This window comes from Cheilinus undulatus, linkage group 16, assembly GCF_018320785.1.
Source record: "Cheilinus undulatus linkage group 16, ASM1832078v1, whole genome shotgun sequence".
Classification (NCBI taxonomy): domain Eukaryota; kingdom Metazoa; phylum Chordata; class Actinopteri; order Labriformes; family Labridae; genus Cheilinus; species Cheilinus undulatus.
In genome coordinates this window covers 44,802,248-44,816,602 of record NC_054880.1, presented here as the reverse complement: position 1 = coordinate 44,816,602, position 14,355 = coordinate 44,802,248, and the positions used below count along the sequence as shown (strand labels likewise).

At 38.7% G+C, this 14,355-nt stretch overlaps 1 protein-coding gene across 1 annotated transcript; it reads left to right on the top strand.

Moving 5' to 3' along the window:
- Positions 1 to 2,287: 2,287 nt before the first annotated feature.
- yars1 (tyrosyl-tRNA synthetase 1) lies at positions 2,288 to 14,331 on the top strand. The gene is made up of 14 exons (XM_041809177.1): positions 2,288 to 2,386; positions 5,385 to 5,458; positions 5,552 to 5,698; positions 8,506 to 8,681; positions 8,783 to 8,912; positions 9,042 to 9,122; positions 9,322 to 9,414; positions 9,488 to 9,623; positions 11,521 to 11,606; positions 11,715 to 11,850; positions 11,971 to 12,083; positions 12,198 to 12,391; positions 12,478 to 12,619; positions 13,657 to 14,331. The coding sequence occupies exons 2-14, from the start codon at positions 5,402 to 5,404 to the stop codon at positions 13,765 to 13,767; spliced, it is 1,602 nt and encodes a 533-aa protein (XP_041665111.1). The 5' UTR covers positions 2,288 to 2,386; positions 5,385 to 5,401; the 3' UTR covers positions 13,768 to 14,331.
- The last annotated feature ends 24 nt before the right edge of the window (positions 14,332 to 14,355 follow it).

Here is a 14,355-nt window from a genome sequence, read left to right as displayed (position 1 = left end):
ACCTTTATCCTGCTTCTTGCTATTTTAATTTTCCCCCTTTTTTACCACCTTTTTGCTGCTTTTGCCCATTTTAGTCACTTTTCGCTTGTTTTTTAATATTTGGCTACATATTTGCCCATTTAAGCTGCCTTTTGCCCATTGTTGGCCCCTTTTTGCTGCTTTTTGCCTATGTAAGTCACTTTTCACTTGTTTTTTGCTACATATTTGCCCCTTTCTGACCATTTTGCCACCAGTCACTAATGTTTTTGCCACTTTTCTCTTGTCACCACTTAGACTGTGGCTCTTGCAAAGACATTGTTTTTTTTTTTTTAACAGTTTGGCTCTTTGGTTGAGCAGGGTTAAGTAACACTGCTCTAAAGTTCCCATAGCTGCTACGGTATAATAAATTTACCAAGATTTTTTACAATATCATTTCTTATTTTTTCTTTTATTCAAGTAGGCTATAAAATGAATTCAAAGCAGAACATGCATCTGTTTATGGACACACCAAAGCTTTGTGCACTAATAAATCACAGTAAGAATCATTTTATAATCAGTTCATTTCTATTATTTTGATCTATCAAATCATTTCAGATTCATCAGTCGAGAATTCTCTGCAGCCAAACTTTAATAAAACTGTGCAAAATAAACACATTAACATCACAACTCAAATGGGATTGATTATAATATATTTTTATTTTAAGATTTGTGAAATATATCTATTTAGAAGATAGAGTAAGTTTGCATTTTCTTACTTGAGGCAGTATGGCTTGTAATAGGCTATGACAATTGTAAAAGTGTTACAACTGCCCCGAACCCAGCAGCCATAATAGTCTCTCACACTATCTACTAGTTCTGTTAGCACAGGTTGTTCATGTTGACTTTTTCACCAAAAGGCCAGGGATCAAATTAAACAGAGTTTGACTTTATTATCTAAACTTTAGACGGCAGAAGAAAACATCTATCAAACCAAAGAGCAACTTTTGTACCACAACATCAATATTTTTGAGGACATCTTCTGTGGTGTGGAAGCATTCTCGCTCTTTTTCAGCAGGCAGAGAGAAAATCCTTCTGAGCATGTGCAGAGATAATGTCATCACTCTAGCTTGTTTCTAATTGGAGGAACTGAGTGTGTTAGCCACCAAGAAAAACATAGTTAACATAGAATAGTCCAGATTTAACAGCTCATAAGATTTAGCTTTAACTGTTGAGTAAATGTAGCAAAAAGGTGAAGATGTTGCCCTCTAGTGGTTAAAATGCCCTACTGCATAATTTATAAATGACCATACTCCAACACTAACGCTGTGCCTACCCTTAAAAAAATTACAAAAAAGTCCTTAAAATCACACAGAAAATGTTCAACAGAACTTGTAAAAAATAAAAAAGGAAGTACAGTAATTTTCTGGTCAGCACACAAAATTATAAGACAAACTGATGTTTTTATTTAGCAAATATATGAGATAAAATAAGAAATCATGAGTTCTTAAGGTCAAAATATGAGATAAAATTTAAAATTGTGAATCTTAACAGTCAAAACATGAGATAAAAAGTCAAACTTGAGAGCTGACAAGGTCAAAATATTTGATAAATTCGAGACATTGAGTTTAAATGGTCAAAATATGAGATAAAGGTCAAAATCAAGAGTTTTAAAGGTCAAAATATGATAAAAAAAATGAATATAGAATGTCAAAATATGAAATAAAAGTCTGAATCATAAGTTTGTGAGTTTTAAAGGTCAAAACATGAGATAAGTTGTCAAAATCACGAGTTTTACAGATCAAAATATGAGTTAAAATTTTAAATTGTGACTCTTAAAGGTAAAAATGTGAGATAAAATTCAAAATCATTAATTTAAATGGTCAAAATATGACTGAAAATTTAAAACTAAACTTTAAAACTGAATATAAAGGGTAAAATGCTGGATAAAAAAATCAAAATTATGAATTAAAGGTCAAAATATTAAATAAAAATATAAAATCATAAGTTTACGAAGTTATAGTGAGATGTAAAATTGAAGCTATATAATGCAAACACATGCTAATTTCTTTTTCCACATTCCTGACTTTTTATCTAATTATTTTAACACTTTTTTAAATAATCAAGGTTAAATTTACATTTTTATACCGGAGGAAATCTGCAGACCTCAGACTGGTGGGCTAGTTATGATAAAAATATGATACGATCTTGCGGGTATAACTGTACCACGGGCCGGATTTGGCCCCCGGGCCCTGGGTTTGACACCCCTGACGTGAATGGTCTGAACCATACGCTCTGCACTCGATTGCTTTCGCCTGAGTCTTGTGTGAATCGATGACAGAGCTGGTGCTACTGCTGATGCAACACACTGACAGGTCCACCCAGCCGGCTTTTCTCACACACGACTCACTGTAAGAAGGCAGGTTTAGAGGTAAGTCCGCAGGCCTTACTCTACATCTTTGTGTTGGACTGATATTTTTCCCTGAACACTGAAATATCTGCTCTGAAAGCTGAAATTGAAGCAGAAACATCCCCAGAGCTGGGTAACGTTAGCTGCACATGGTTTGTTGCTAACTAGCTCCTTAGCCGGGCTGACTGATTCATTCATTAACAGCGGACGTAGAAGAAGATAGCTTGGATATGATCTTTGTGTTAACGAAGCTCCGACATAGAGTTTTAAATAAAGACATTCTTGTTAAGATTCTTACACTAGACGGCAGTATAACAGCATATAAAGCTATGAAAACACTTACTTTAGGCCAGGTAAACGTCTACGTCACTGTTCCTGGTGTCAGGCTCAGCCATGTATTACATGTCAGGTACTGTTTAATAGACACTGTGCTTAAAAAGCCACTACTTACAGATGAGGGCTAAATTATTAACCCCCCTGTGAAATTTCTGTTTTTCCTCCAGTATTTTCTCAGTGCTGCTAGAGTGGAGAGTTTTTAACACAGATTTTCCAAACACAACACAGCAGTGATTTCCCAGTTTACACCCAGTATAAAAGCCCCATAAAGAGTTTTAGCTGTCACTTGTGAAGGCGCCATGCCAAAACCAAATGAAACCAGTTTAGATTGAGAAAAGAAGGATCTACAAAGTTATCAGAGCGTTTCCAGGAGTCAAGAACTGGAGTGAGAAGTAAAATCAAGAAATTCAAAGAGAGCCACACAGTCAGAACAAGCCTGGCAGAGGGAGGAAGAGATTTTAAAGACTCTGGAAAGAAAACTAGTGAGAGATGTGTCTAAAGACCCCAGAACAACTGACAAGCCTCTAGGGCAGGGGTCATCAAGTACATCTGCACAAGGGCCAGATTTATTCTCAGCAGAGACCCTGGGGGCCGGACTTTGAAAGACACAAAAATCAAATAAATATTTTGGTCTGATTTAAATATTATTGCAGCAGAACTTGTTTTTTCTTTCAAAACGCAGGACAATTTTAGTCATTACCAGTGAGATCTATCCCTATCTATCCCCCATTTTTGACACTTTTAACCCTTTTTGATACTTTCTGCCCATTTTTTCCTCTTTCACCAACTTTTGCAAGATTTTAACCTCTCTTAAACCACCTTTCCTGCACGTTTTTGCCACTTTTTAACCCCTTTTGCAACTTTGCACATCCATTTCTGCTGTTTTTGGCAATTTTAACCCATTTTTGATATTTTTTGCCTCTTTAACTCTTTTTTTTTCAATTCTTGAGCCCATTTTAAACCATTTTTCTGCATGTTTTATCCTCTTTGTGTCACTCTTTTATCCATTTTTGCCACTTTTCTTCTATTTTCCACTTTTTAACCCCTTGTCATTAATTCTTTTCACTATTTTTTCCACTTTTAACCCATTTTAATACCATTTGCCACTTTTTTCCTCTTTCACTAATTTTAGCAAGATTTTAACCCCTCTTAACCCATTTTCCTGCATGTTTTATCCACTGATATCCATTTTTGCCACTGCTCAACCCCTTTTCTTTTTTTTTTTGCACAATTTTGACACTTTTAACCCATTTTTGTTACTTTTGCCCCTCTAGTCCAGTTTTCATAATTTTTTTTTCACCAATTTTGGTCCCTTTGTGCCACTTCACAACCCATTTTACTAATTATCACCCATTATTTTTGTAACACTTCTGCCAGCCTTACCTCTTTTTAAATATATAAGTATGACTGAAAGTACATTCCTGTAAAAACAGATCGAATGTTAAGTCATTCTAAAACTATATCAGTGTTAACTGTTTGTGGGATTGATTTAATAGCTGCAGACATTTAAAGCCAAATGATACTCTTAAAACCACAACATCTTCTTTTCCTCCTTTTCTGAATTTAATGATCTTTCAGGGGCCAGACAGGAAGCTTTGGGGGGGCCTGATTTGGCCCCCAGGCTGCTAGTTGATGATCACTGCTCTAGGGAATTCCTTAGCCAAGTCAGGAACTGTAGTCTCAAAGTAGACCACCACTAAAGTCCTGCACAGGAATGGACCAAGAAAGACCCCATTTCTGTAGAAGAGACCCCTTCAAGCCAACGTGAAGTCTGCTAAGGACAACCTGGAGAAGGATCATGAACACTGGAAGCGTGTCCTTTGGTCAGATGAAACTAAACTAGAGCTCTTTGACCACAGAGACGTTGGTGATGTTTGGAGAAAGAAGGCAGAGGCGTATCACCCAAAGAACACCGTCACCACAGTGAAACATGGTGGTGGGAGGATTATGCTGTGAGGATGCTTCAGTGAGTCTGGAACTGGAAACCTTGTCCAGGTGGAAGGACCCATGAAGAAAGAAGGAGATGTGGAGATTTAGAAAGAAAACCTCAAGCAGTCAGCAACAAGACTGGGTCTGGGTCGTCGCTTTGTCTTCTAACATGAAACACAACCCAAACCATGCGTTGCTTCTGGTGAAGAACTGCCTCAAGAAGACAAAAGTGAACTTTACTGACTGGCTTCCACAAAGTCCTGACTTGAATCCCATTGAAAATCTGTGGGATGAACTGAAGACAAAGTTTCATCAAATCTGGAGGAGCTGGAGAGCTTCACCAAAGAAGAATGAGCTGCAGGCTGCAGGCAAAAAATAAACACAGCTTTGGCAACTTTTATAACTTTGACCCTTGTATTTTTTTTTTTTTTTTGTGAAATAATTGTATTTCTGTGTCCAAAGAAAAATAGTATGAGAATCCAAAATAAAACGAGGATGTTTGGAAAAGCTGTGATGAAAATTCTTTGCTCTGTTTAACCTCACTTAAGAACTACTGTTAAAAACAGAAATTTTCACAGGGCCTAATAATTTAATCCTCATCTGTATAGGAGCAAACTTAGCTGCCTTTGAACTTTTTAATGAAATCACAAATGTGGTTTCTGACTGCTTGCTCACAACAGAGCATTTCTGCTGAGAGAATAGTGGTTTTAAACTAACATCAGAGCTTAACAATGTTAAATTTCTATCTGTCTAGTGAGATCTCCCTGCATCATGGCAGACCAGCTAAGTCCAGATGAGAAGTTCCATCTCATTACCAGGAACCTTCAGGTGAAATATGCTCACAAACAAGCTGACAGTCCACGATGTAAAAGCCGTTCACTCTTCAGTCGTCTAATGTGTGTATTATGTGTGTTTTTTCAGGAGGTTCTTGGAGAGGAGAAGGTGAAGCAGGTCCTGCAGGAGAGAGAGCTGAGGGTGTACTGGGGAACAGCGACCACCGGCAAGCCCCACGTCGCTTACTTTGTCCCCATGTCCAAGATAGCGGACTTCCTCAAAGCTGGATGTGAGGTAGGTAGATTATACTCAGAGGTGGGAAGAGAACAAACTTGCTGTGCTAAATAAAAGTAGTTACACTGGCTAAAAATCATTCCTGTAGGCGTAAAATCACTGGTCTATAAATCTACTTGGTTAAAAGTAAAAGATATTTCTTTTAAAGTTTACTCAAGGTACAATAAAGCAGTGGTTCTCAACCTTGGGGTCGGGACCCCCTTTGGGGTTGCGAGACACTGAGAGGGGGTATACTTTTACTTTACTAATACTTATACTAATACTTTTAAAATTACACTGTTGCCATTTTACAACAATTTTGTCAAAATTGTTACCCCTTTTCATCATTTTTTCCCACCAGTTTTAACACATTTTTACCATTTAACACCTATTTTTGTCAGTTTTAAAGTCTTTCCACCACTTTTTTCATTCTGTTTTTGCCACTTCTAAATCAAATCTTGCCACTTAAGCTTAATGTTGTCTCCGTTGACCCATTATTGCCACTACTAACCCCTTTTATTCCAGTTCTTCCCATTTTAACCCCATTTTACCATTTGATATGCACATTTTTGCCAGTTTAACCAATTTCTGCCAGTATCTGCCTATATTCTCTTTCTCAGTTAACCCATTTTTGCCAGATAAATGCAATTTTAGCCACAGTCTGACTCATTTTTACCACTATTTACACCAATTTTTGCCACTTTATCTCATTTTTGCCATTTTTATCTAATTTTTGTTACTTCTAAACCATTTCTGGTACTTTTAAAATACAATTTCACCACCTTTTCCACCATTTTTTGCCAATATTAACCCATCGTAGGAATTTTAAAAACATTTTAAATATGAAATATGGATATCATCGCTTAACTTTACAATGGACCATGGTTTTACTGACCCCCATGGTCCCCCAGTTTGGCTGGGCACCAGAACACTCGCCCCTTTATCCCCCTTTATGGACGGCCTTGTCTGCACATGACTATTCCTTATTGTGCATGGTTGTGTTCAACCACCTTCAGGTTCAGTGGGGGTCCCCGGTCTCTGGCACCTTTATTTTGGGTGTCGCGGGCTGAAAAGGTTGAGAACCACTGCAGTATAGTGTGATCTTTCCTTAATATGCAGTAACAACATGAGAGTATGAGTCTCCAGGTTGCTGAGGGAAAGGCACGCCTCTTTAATAACAACAGTTGTTTTTGGTTGTAATTTGGAGTCATTCTCTTAAGTCTGTGTATTTTACAGCCAAATAATTTTTATTTTGCAATAAGAGACACAGGACCAAGAAACAACCCAATTTCTTATAGCTGTTAAACAGAAAAAAATGCTGGTCTTGACTGTTTCAGGCAGTTTGAATGAAGCATTTAGACTGAAAGTGAAATTTAGACTCTCTGTTGTGTATTGAACTGCCTAAAGGGGCCAATGCCAGGGTAATTTTTTCTTAGTGTTTTGCCTTCCTGTTTTTAAAGAGCAAATGTAAACAGTTTATTTCTTGACTTTGGGTTTCTCATTTCAAAATATTGGGTGTAAATTGCAAACCCTCTCTCTTTCTACATGCTACCAACAGTTAGATGATCAAAAGTTAAACTACTGGCCGGTTTCGTGTCGTTGACAGAAAGCTCAAACTTTCTTTTCATGACTTTTATTGTTTATTTATTTACTCAGTTCTTGATGCTTTTAAAAATACTTCCCCCAAAAAATACTTAAGTAAAAGTAAAATCACTGGTTTTAAAACTACTTAAACAAGCACAAGTACAAAAAAAGCCAGACTAAGGCCGGCCTTACACCAGAGGACTTTCCTAAGACCTTTAAAAGACTCTAAAAAGACTGACACCCGAGACCCTCTCACATCTAAAGATGATTTGCCAGCAGCTCGCCTAGTTTTTAGTCTCAGACTGAGATTTTGCAAAGACTGGCGGTCACTAACTACAAGACTAGAATAGGATTCCTTTTGAGATCATTCCCCATCATGCATTTGGTGGAAACTCGAAACGATTTTGGGCAAAGAACAAGATGTAGAAGGAGATGGAGATCACATTTGAGTTAATATCTTCTACTTTTACGTTTTTAAATGATTTACATCGAGTAGAGACAAAAGAAAAGTTAAACACTGAAGGAACTTCGCATGTTACTGCAACAACAGAGGAACTATCCTGGAAACACTTAAGAACAAAAGCACTGTATGAAAATGCGAGTCGTCTCACAGCGGAAACAAACTGATCGGGCTTTTACTTTGAAAATCCCAGTGGTGGTTTACTGTTCCTGCCATGTCAACCTGGAATGAATTGACAGACAAACACACAGGAGCAGAGATCTGTCTGCAGCTCTGAGCAGAAACGCTTTTTTTGTTTTGTTTTTTCTGAAAAATCTCTTGAGTTCTGAGCAGACATTCACCGGCTCTAGATTGATCTACAATCTCGTTCATATTTTGAAGAATGAAGTGAAGTAATGTGCTTATGCACAACACCGGCTCCCATTGGTTGTGGACAACACAAATTGCATTAGACTAGACTAAAGACTTACGACCACCAGGACTGAAGAAAGACCGCCTCAAAATGGCTAAAATTGAGTCTTATGACCATCTTACACCTGACGACTGAGACAACGGGAGCGAGCTGCAATTTTAGAAAGACTCTTGGGATTTTACTCCGACTTCATAATTTTATCTGAGACTTTGACATTGCATGAAAAGTTGTTAGGTGTAAGGCCTCCTTAAGTGTAACATAGTTACTTTCCACCTCTGATTATTCTAAGCATTTTGTCTGATGTGAAGGAGTTCTGCTTAGTCTCTGCATCCTACTTAAAGGCATGCTTTTGCTCTTTACTCTCCTCTTTAGGTCACCATACTGTTTGCAGACTTGCATGCCTACTTAGACAACATGAAGGCCCCCTGGGAGCTGCTGGAGCTCAGGGTGAAGTACTATGAACAGGTCATTAAGGCCATGTTGGAGAGCATTGGCGTGCCTCTGGAAAAACTCAAGTTTGTCAAAGGAACAGACTACCAGCTCAGCAGGTCAGTTGTGCTGACGTTGCCTAAACCTTACAATTGACCTAATATATATTTAGCTCACAGCTAAACCAACGGCTTACATTTGTTTTTGTCATTTCTGTCAGAGAGTACACGCTGGATGTGTACCGTCTGTCCTCCATGGTCACTGAGCATGATGCCAAGAAGGCTGGAGCTGAGGTTGTCAAACAAGTGGAGCATCCTCTGCTGAGTGGTCTGCTCTACCCTGGGCTACAGGTAACAGTGCTGTCCCAGGATAAGTTTTAAATAGCAATAAGAATTGATGTCCGATTCTCCTCAGAACCGTTAGTGATGAAGTTAGCTGCCATTGTTACTGTCATTAACGTGATTTTTTTTGGTCACCAGGCTCTGGATGAGGAGTACCTGAAGGTAGACGCCCAGTTTGGAGGAGTTGATCAGAGGAAGATTTTCACTCTTGCAGAAAAGGTGCCTTCTCCCTCCATCTTTATGTGTTTATTTTAATGCTGCATGCATTCTAACAGTTCATCCCCTTTCTTCCTGTTACAATTATAATTCTAAACCAGTCATTAATAATAAATATTTACACACAGTGATTCTGTAATGGTTTTCAGAATGACATGTCTGTGTAATATAAACTTTAACAGCAGCCTTTAACTCCTTCCAGTACTTGCCGTCCCTCGGTTATGCGAAGCGGGCCCACCTGATGAACCCCATGGTTCCTGGACTGACGGGGGCCAAAATGAGCTCCTCAGAAGAAGTATGTCACATTAAAAGGTAGTAAATAAATGGTTGCAGTGTTCAGGATAAGCCCTAACTGATTTTGCCTTCAGGAGTCAAAGATCGATTTGCTGGACTCCAAAGAGGACGTCAAGAAGAAGCTGAAGAAGGCTTTCTGTGAGCCAGGCAACATCCAGAACAACGGAGTCCTTTCCTTCGTCAAATACGTCCTCTTCCCTCTGCGTGGAGGTGGGAATTGTCTCTTGAATTTCCTATGTCTTTGCCACAAACATTTCCTCCAAACCACTGATCATCAACTGGTGGTCCGAGGGCCATATCAGGGCCTCCAAAGCTTCCTGTCCGGCCCCCAAAAGACCATTAGATTCAGAAAAGGAGAAAAAGATGTTCTGTTTTAAGAGTATCTTTAGGCTTTCAATGTCAGCAGTTGTTAAATCAATCCCATAAACAATTAATTAAATATTTTTATAAAGACTTAACATTTGATCTGTTTTTACAGAAACTCTCTTGTCAGCCATTATTAGTAAATGTTTTAAAAGAATTGGTTAAGACTGGCAGAAATGTTGCAAAAATTGCCAGAAAAAGAGGTGAAAGGGGTAACACAGTGGAGAAAGGCTAATAAGCGTCAAAATTGGTCATGGAGTGGCACAAAGGGACAATAATGGCAGAAAAAGTGGTGACAAGAGCATAAAATGTGGCAAAAAACAGGGCAAAAGGTTTTAAAAATGGGTTAAAAGTGGCAAAAATTGATTAAAGAATAGCACAAAAGGGATAAAACATGCAGGAAAAGTGGTTTAAAAGGTGCCAAAGAATGGCAAAAAATATCAAATGGGTTTAAAGTGGTAAAAATGGTGCAAAAAAAGTAATGAAAGGGGATAAAAAGGGGCAAAAATGGATAAAGAGAGGCACAAAGGGGATAAAACATGCAGCAAATGTGCTGAAAAGAAGTTTAAATGTGGCAGAAATTGGTAGAAGAGGGAAAAAGGTTTAAAAATGGGTTGAAAATGGCAAATAAGGTGCAAAAAGTAATGAAAAGGGGAGAAAAGTGGCTAAATAGAAGAAAAGGGACAAAAATAGATAAAAAGAGGCAGGGAGAGGATAAAACATGCAGGTTTTTAAGGGGTTAAAGAATGGCAAAAAAGTATCAAAAATGGGATTAAAAGTCTTGAAAATAAAGTAAAATTAGCTTGACAAAGTAGCGTAAAGGGGTTTAAGTTAGGGCTGCAACAAATGATTATTTTTTATGTCGACTAATCTGGAGATTATTTTATTTAATTTATTTTTTTTATTTTCTGAGTAGTCGACTAATCATGGCTATTTGGCATACTATTTTGGATCCCCGTTTTACCTTGCCTTCTTATGCATGCACACCTGTGAAAACTTAATGGTTTAGCAAATTGACATGACATGTCAAGTTGCTACATCGTCAAGGTTTGTTTTTCCTCTAATATAAAAGTACTGAACTGATAACTAAAGTAAATTGCACACTGAATAGCGTTACTGAAAAACCGTTACCCTAACAACTATCAAAGATGGTTTTCCGACTGATTAACGTACGGCACCAACATTATAAGTAGGCTACTGGAATTAATCCTCGTGCCTGAGGCACAAAGGGCTCAGTAACTAAATGCAAAAGATCTAAAAGATCTTTTATAGTCGACAAAAACGATTATGTCGACAAATCGTTGCAGCCCTAGTTTAAGTGTGGCAAAATGGGCAAAAATTGGTTTAAAAGTGGCAAAAGTGGGGTTTGAGTGGCAAAAAATATTGAAAAAGTAGTGAAAAGGGGTTAAAAAGTGTTAAAAATTAGTTACAATTGGTGCTAAATCACAAATTGGGGAGGGACACTTCTCTGGGATTTTCAGAGGTTCAGCCAATCCTGTGGGCAGACCTGTCTCCTTGTGTCCTGCTGCATTATAGATAAAAGGGATAGATCTCACTGATAATGCCTACATAGTTCCTGCATTTTGAAAAAAAAAAAAAAAAAATAGAAATACTGAAACAATAATATTATTACCAGACCAAAATATTCATGTTTGTTATGTTTTTGTTATACAAATGTACTTGGTGACTGCTGCTTTTAACATTTAATCTATAGAAAGAATTGATTATTGATAATGTGTTTCAGAGTTCTGCATCAAAAGAGACGCCAAGTTTGGTGGAGATAAAATCTACGCTGCATTTGAGGAGGTGGAGAAGGACTTTTCTGAGGAGGTGAGGTTTATCTGGTTTATTTAGATAAAGGCCAGTCTTAAAGTAAATCCCTGTTGAAAAAAGCTCTAAATGTCCTGTTGTGCTTGGTCTTATCTTTGACACTGTCAGGCCATCCATCCAGGAGACTTGAAGGCGTCAGTCGAAGCAGCACTGAACGAGCTGCTGGAGCCAATCAGAAAGAAGTTTGAGTCCCCTGAGCTCAAGAAACTCACCAACTCTGCGTACCCCAGCCAGTCAAAGACGAGTCAGTATTTCCCCGTCATCCTGAGACAGTCTTCCTCTCTCATGCCATTTTAATTATTTTAATCCAAATACAGCGGCGTGACCGGTCTGATATAGTACTCGTGTTTATTTGCATAATCAGAAGGAGCAGTAAAGGGTGCCAAGGCAGGAGGAGGAGGAGGAGGAGGAGATGATGATGAGCTGGCTCCTTCCAGACTGGACATCAGGGTGGGCAAGATCATCAGTGTGGAGAAGGTGAGACACCAGATCATCGTTTAATGTCTGATCAGAGGTTCATTGAAGAATTACCCTTAGATATGCAGATATTCAGCCTGTATTAAAGCTGTTCGTCCCCATGGCTTTATACAGCATCCAGACGCTGATTCGCTGTACCTGGAGAAGATCGACGTGGGCGAGCCTGAACCCAGGACCGTAGTGAGTGGACTGGTAGCCTACATATCCCAGGAGGACTTGCAGGACAGGATGGTGTTGGTTCTGTGTAATCTGAAACCTCAGAAGATGAGAGGGATTGAGTCTCAAGCCATGCTGCTGTGTGCCTCCATGTGAGTGTCAGTTGTGTTTTTGAAGTGGACATGACTCGGGTTGTTTTTCTCTGTTCATCTGTCGTCATTTCTCTTTTGTTTGGTAGTGAGGGGGAGCCGAGGAGGGTGGAGCCTCTGGACCCTCCAGAGGGGTCATCTCCAGGAGAACGGGTCTTTGTAGAGGGATATGAGACGGGCAAACCAGACGACAGACTCAACCCAAAGAAGAAGGTGTGGGAGAAACTACAGGTGTGTATCATTGAGGGTTTACTGTTCAACACTGTAACAAAACTTCTTCTAATGGAACAGTGGCATTATAATTTCCTCTGTGGGTTGACCAAGCATGCATAAGCCCATCCACACATGCACATGACTCCTTTTTTTGATTGATAAAGACTTGTAGAATTGTTGCAAAAATGGCCAGCAAATATGATGAAATGGAGTAAGACAGCAGCAAAAGGCTGATGAGCATCAAAATGGGTCATGGAGTTGCACAAAGGGACAAAATTGGCAGAAACAGTGGAGAAAATAGGTTAAAATGTAGAAAAATAATAATAAAAGGGGGGGAAAGTTTAGAAAATGGGTTAAAAGTGGCAAAAATGGATAAAAGAGAGGCACAAAGGGGATAAAACATGCAAGAAGGGGAAAAAGCATTGCAAAAATTGGTTTAAAGGGTTGAAAGTATCAAAAGTGGGTTGAAAGTGACAGAAATTTTACAAAAAAAAGTTATACAAAATGGTTAATTAGAAGAAACTACTGGCAAAATGGTTTAAGGAGTTGCACAAAGGGGATTAATATGCAGGAAAAGAGGTTTAAAGGAGGTAAAAGAATGGCAAAAATTGGGTTAAAGGGGCAAAAAGTATCAAAAATTGGATTAAAAGTCTCAAAAATAGAGCAAAATTAACCTGGCAAAGTAGTGTAATGGGTTAAAATGTGGCAGAAAGGATCAAAAATAGGTTAAAAGTGGCAAAAAATGTTGCAGAAATGGCCGACTGAAATAGTGAAAAGGTGTTAAAAGTGTCAAAAATTAGTTAACATCACGATGGGGAGGGACACTTCTCTCTGATTTTTAGGGACTCAGACAGTTCTGTGGGCCGTCCTGTCTACATGTGGCTTTTTCTCCTCAGATAACACTGATTGGTCCGCTCCATTGTCAGACTTGGCACAGCCGTTTCAGACGAGGACAGATTATACTCATGAAGCCTCTTTGTTGTTTCCCACTAAAAACTGGAAAGCCTGAATGAAACCAGCTGTAACCGATGACTGTTTTACGTTCGTCTCCTCAGGTGGACCTGAAGATTTCAGACGAGTGTGTGGCTCAGTGGAAGGACAGCCAGCTGATGACCAAACTTGGACAGATCACATGTAAAACACTTAAAGGAGGCAACATCAGCTAGACACCCGCCCTTTACATTCACCACTGATGCTGCTCCTGCCGGCCACAAAATTCTCATCCACAAATCGTCATGGCAACAGTGGTCAGCCTTCACCTGGATGTCTTTGTGAAGAACAATGGGACATTGATGCCAAAACTCTCTTACTTTGATGGCTTACATAAATTCCCTCCCATTACTTTCAAAATGTAGAAAATTAAGTGTCTTGTAACTAATCATGGCTCGTTTCTGCAGAAGAGACGATGCACTTAAAGAATGGAAGTTATCTTTCTCTGATGGTTCAGTACCTGCCGTCTGTTCCTGGAGGATTCTCAGGTGATTGAAAAGGGACTTCATGTTTCTCTTCTGGGTTGTAATCAAACTGTGTTGTTTGCCTTAATGTCTAATCTGCAAACATAAGGACTAAGACTGGGGTTCTGTGTATCAGCAATCAGATGTTTGTAGAAGTCTGATCTTGTACTGTCACACATAGAAAGGTTGAACTCAAGGAAGCGTTGTATAGAAAGAATATCCGATCATAAATGTCATATAATGAAATAATTCATGACTAAAATAAAAGCTACCTGGAGTAAGTGGTCTGGAAAATTAAAT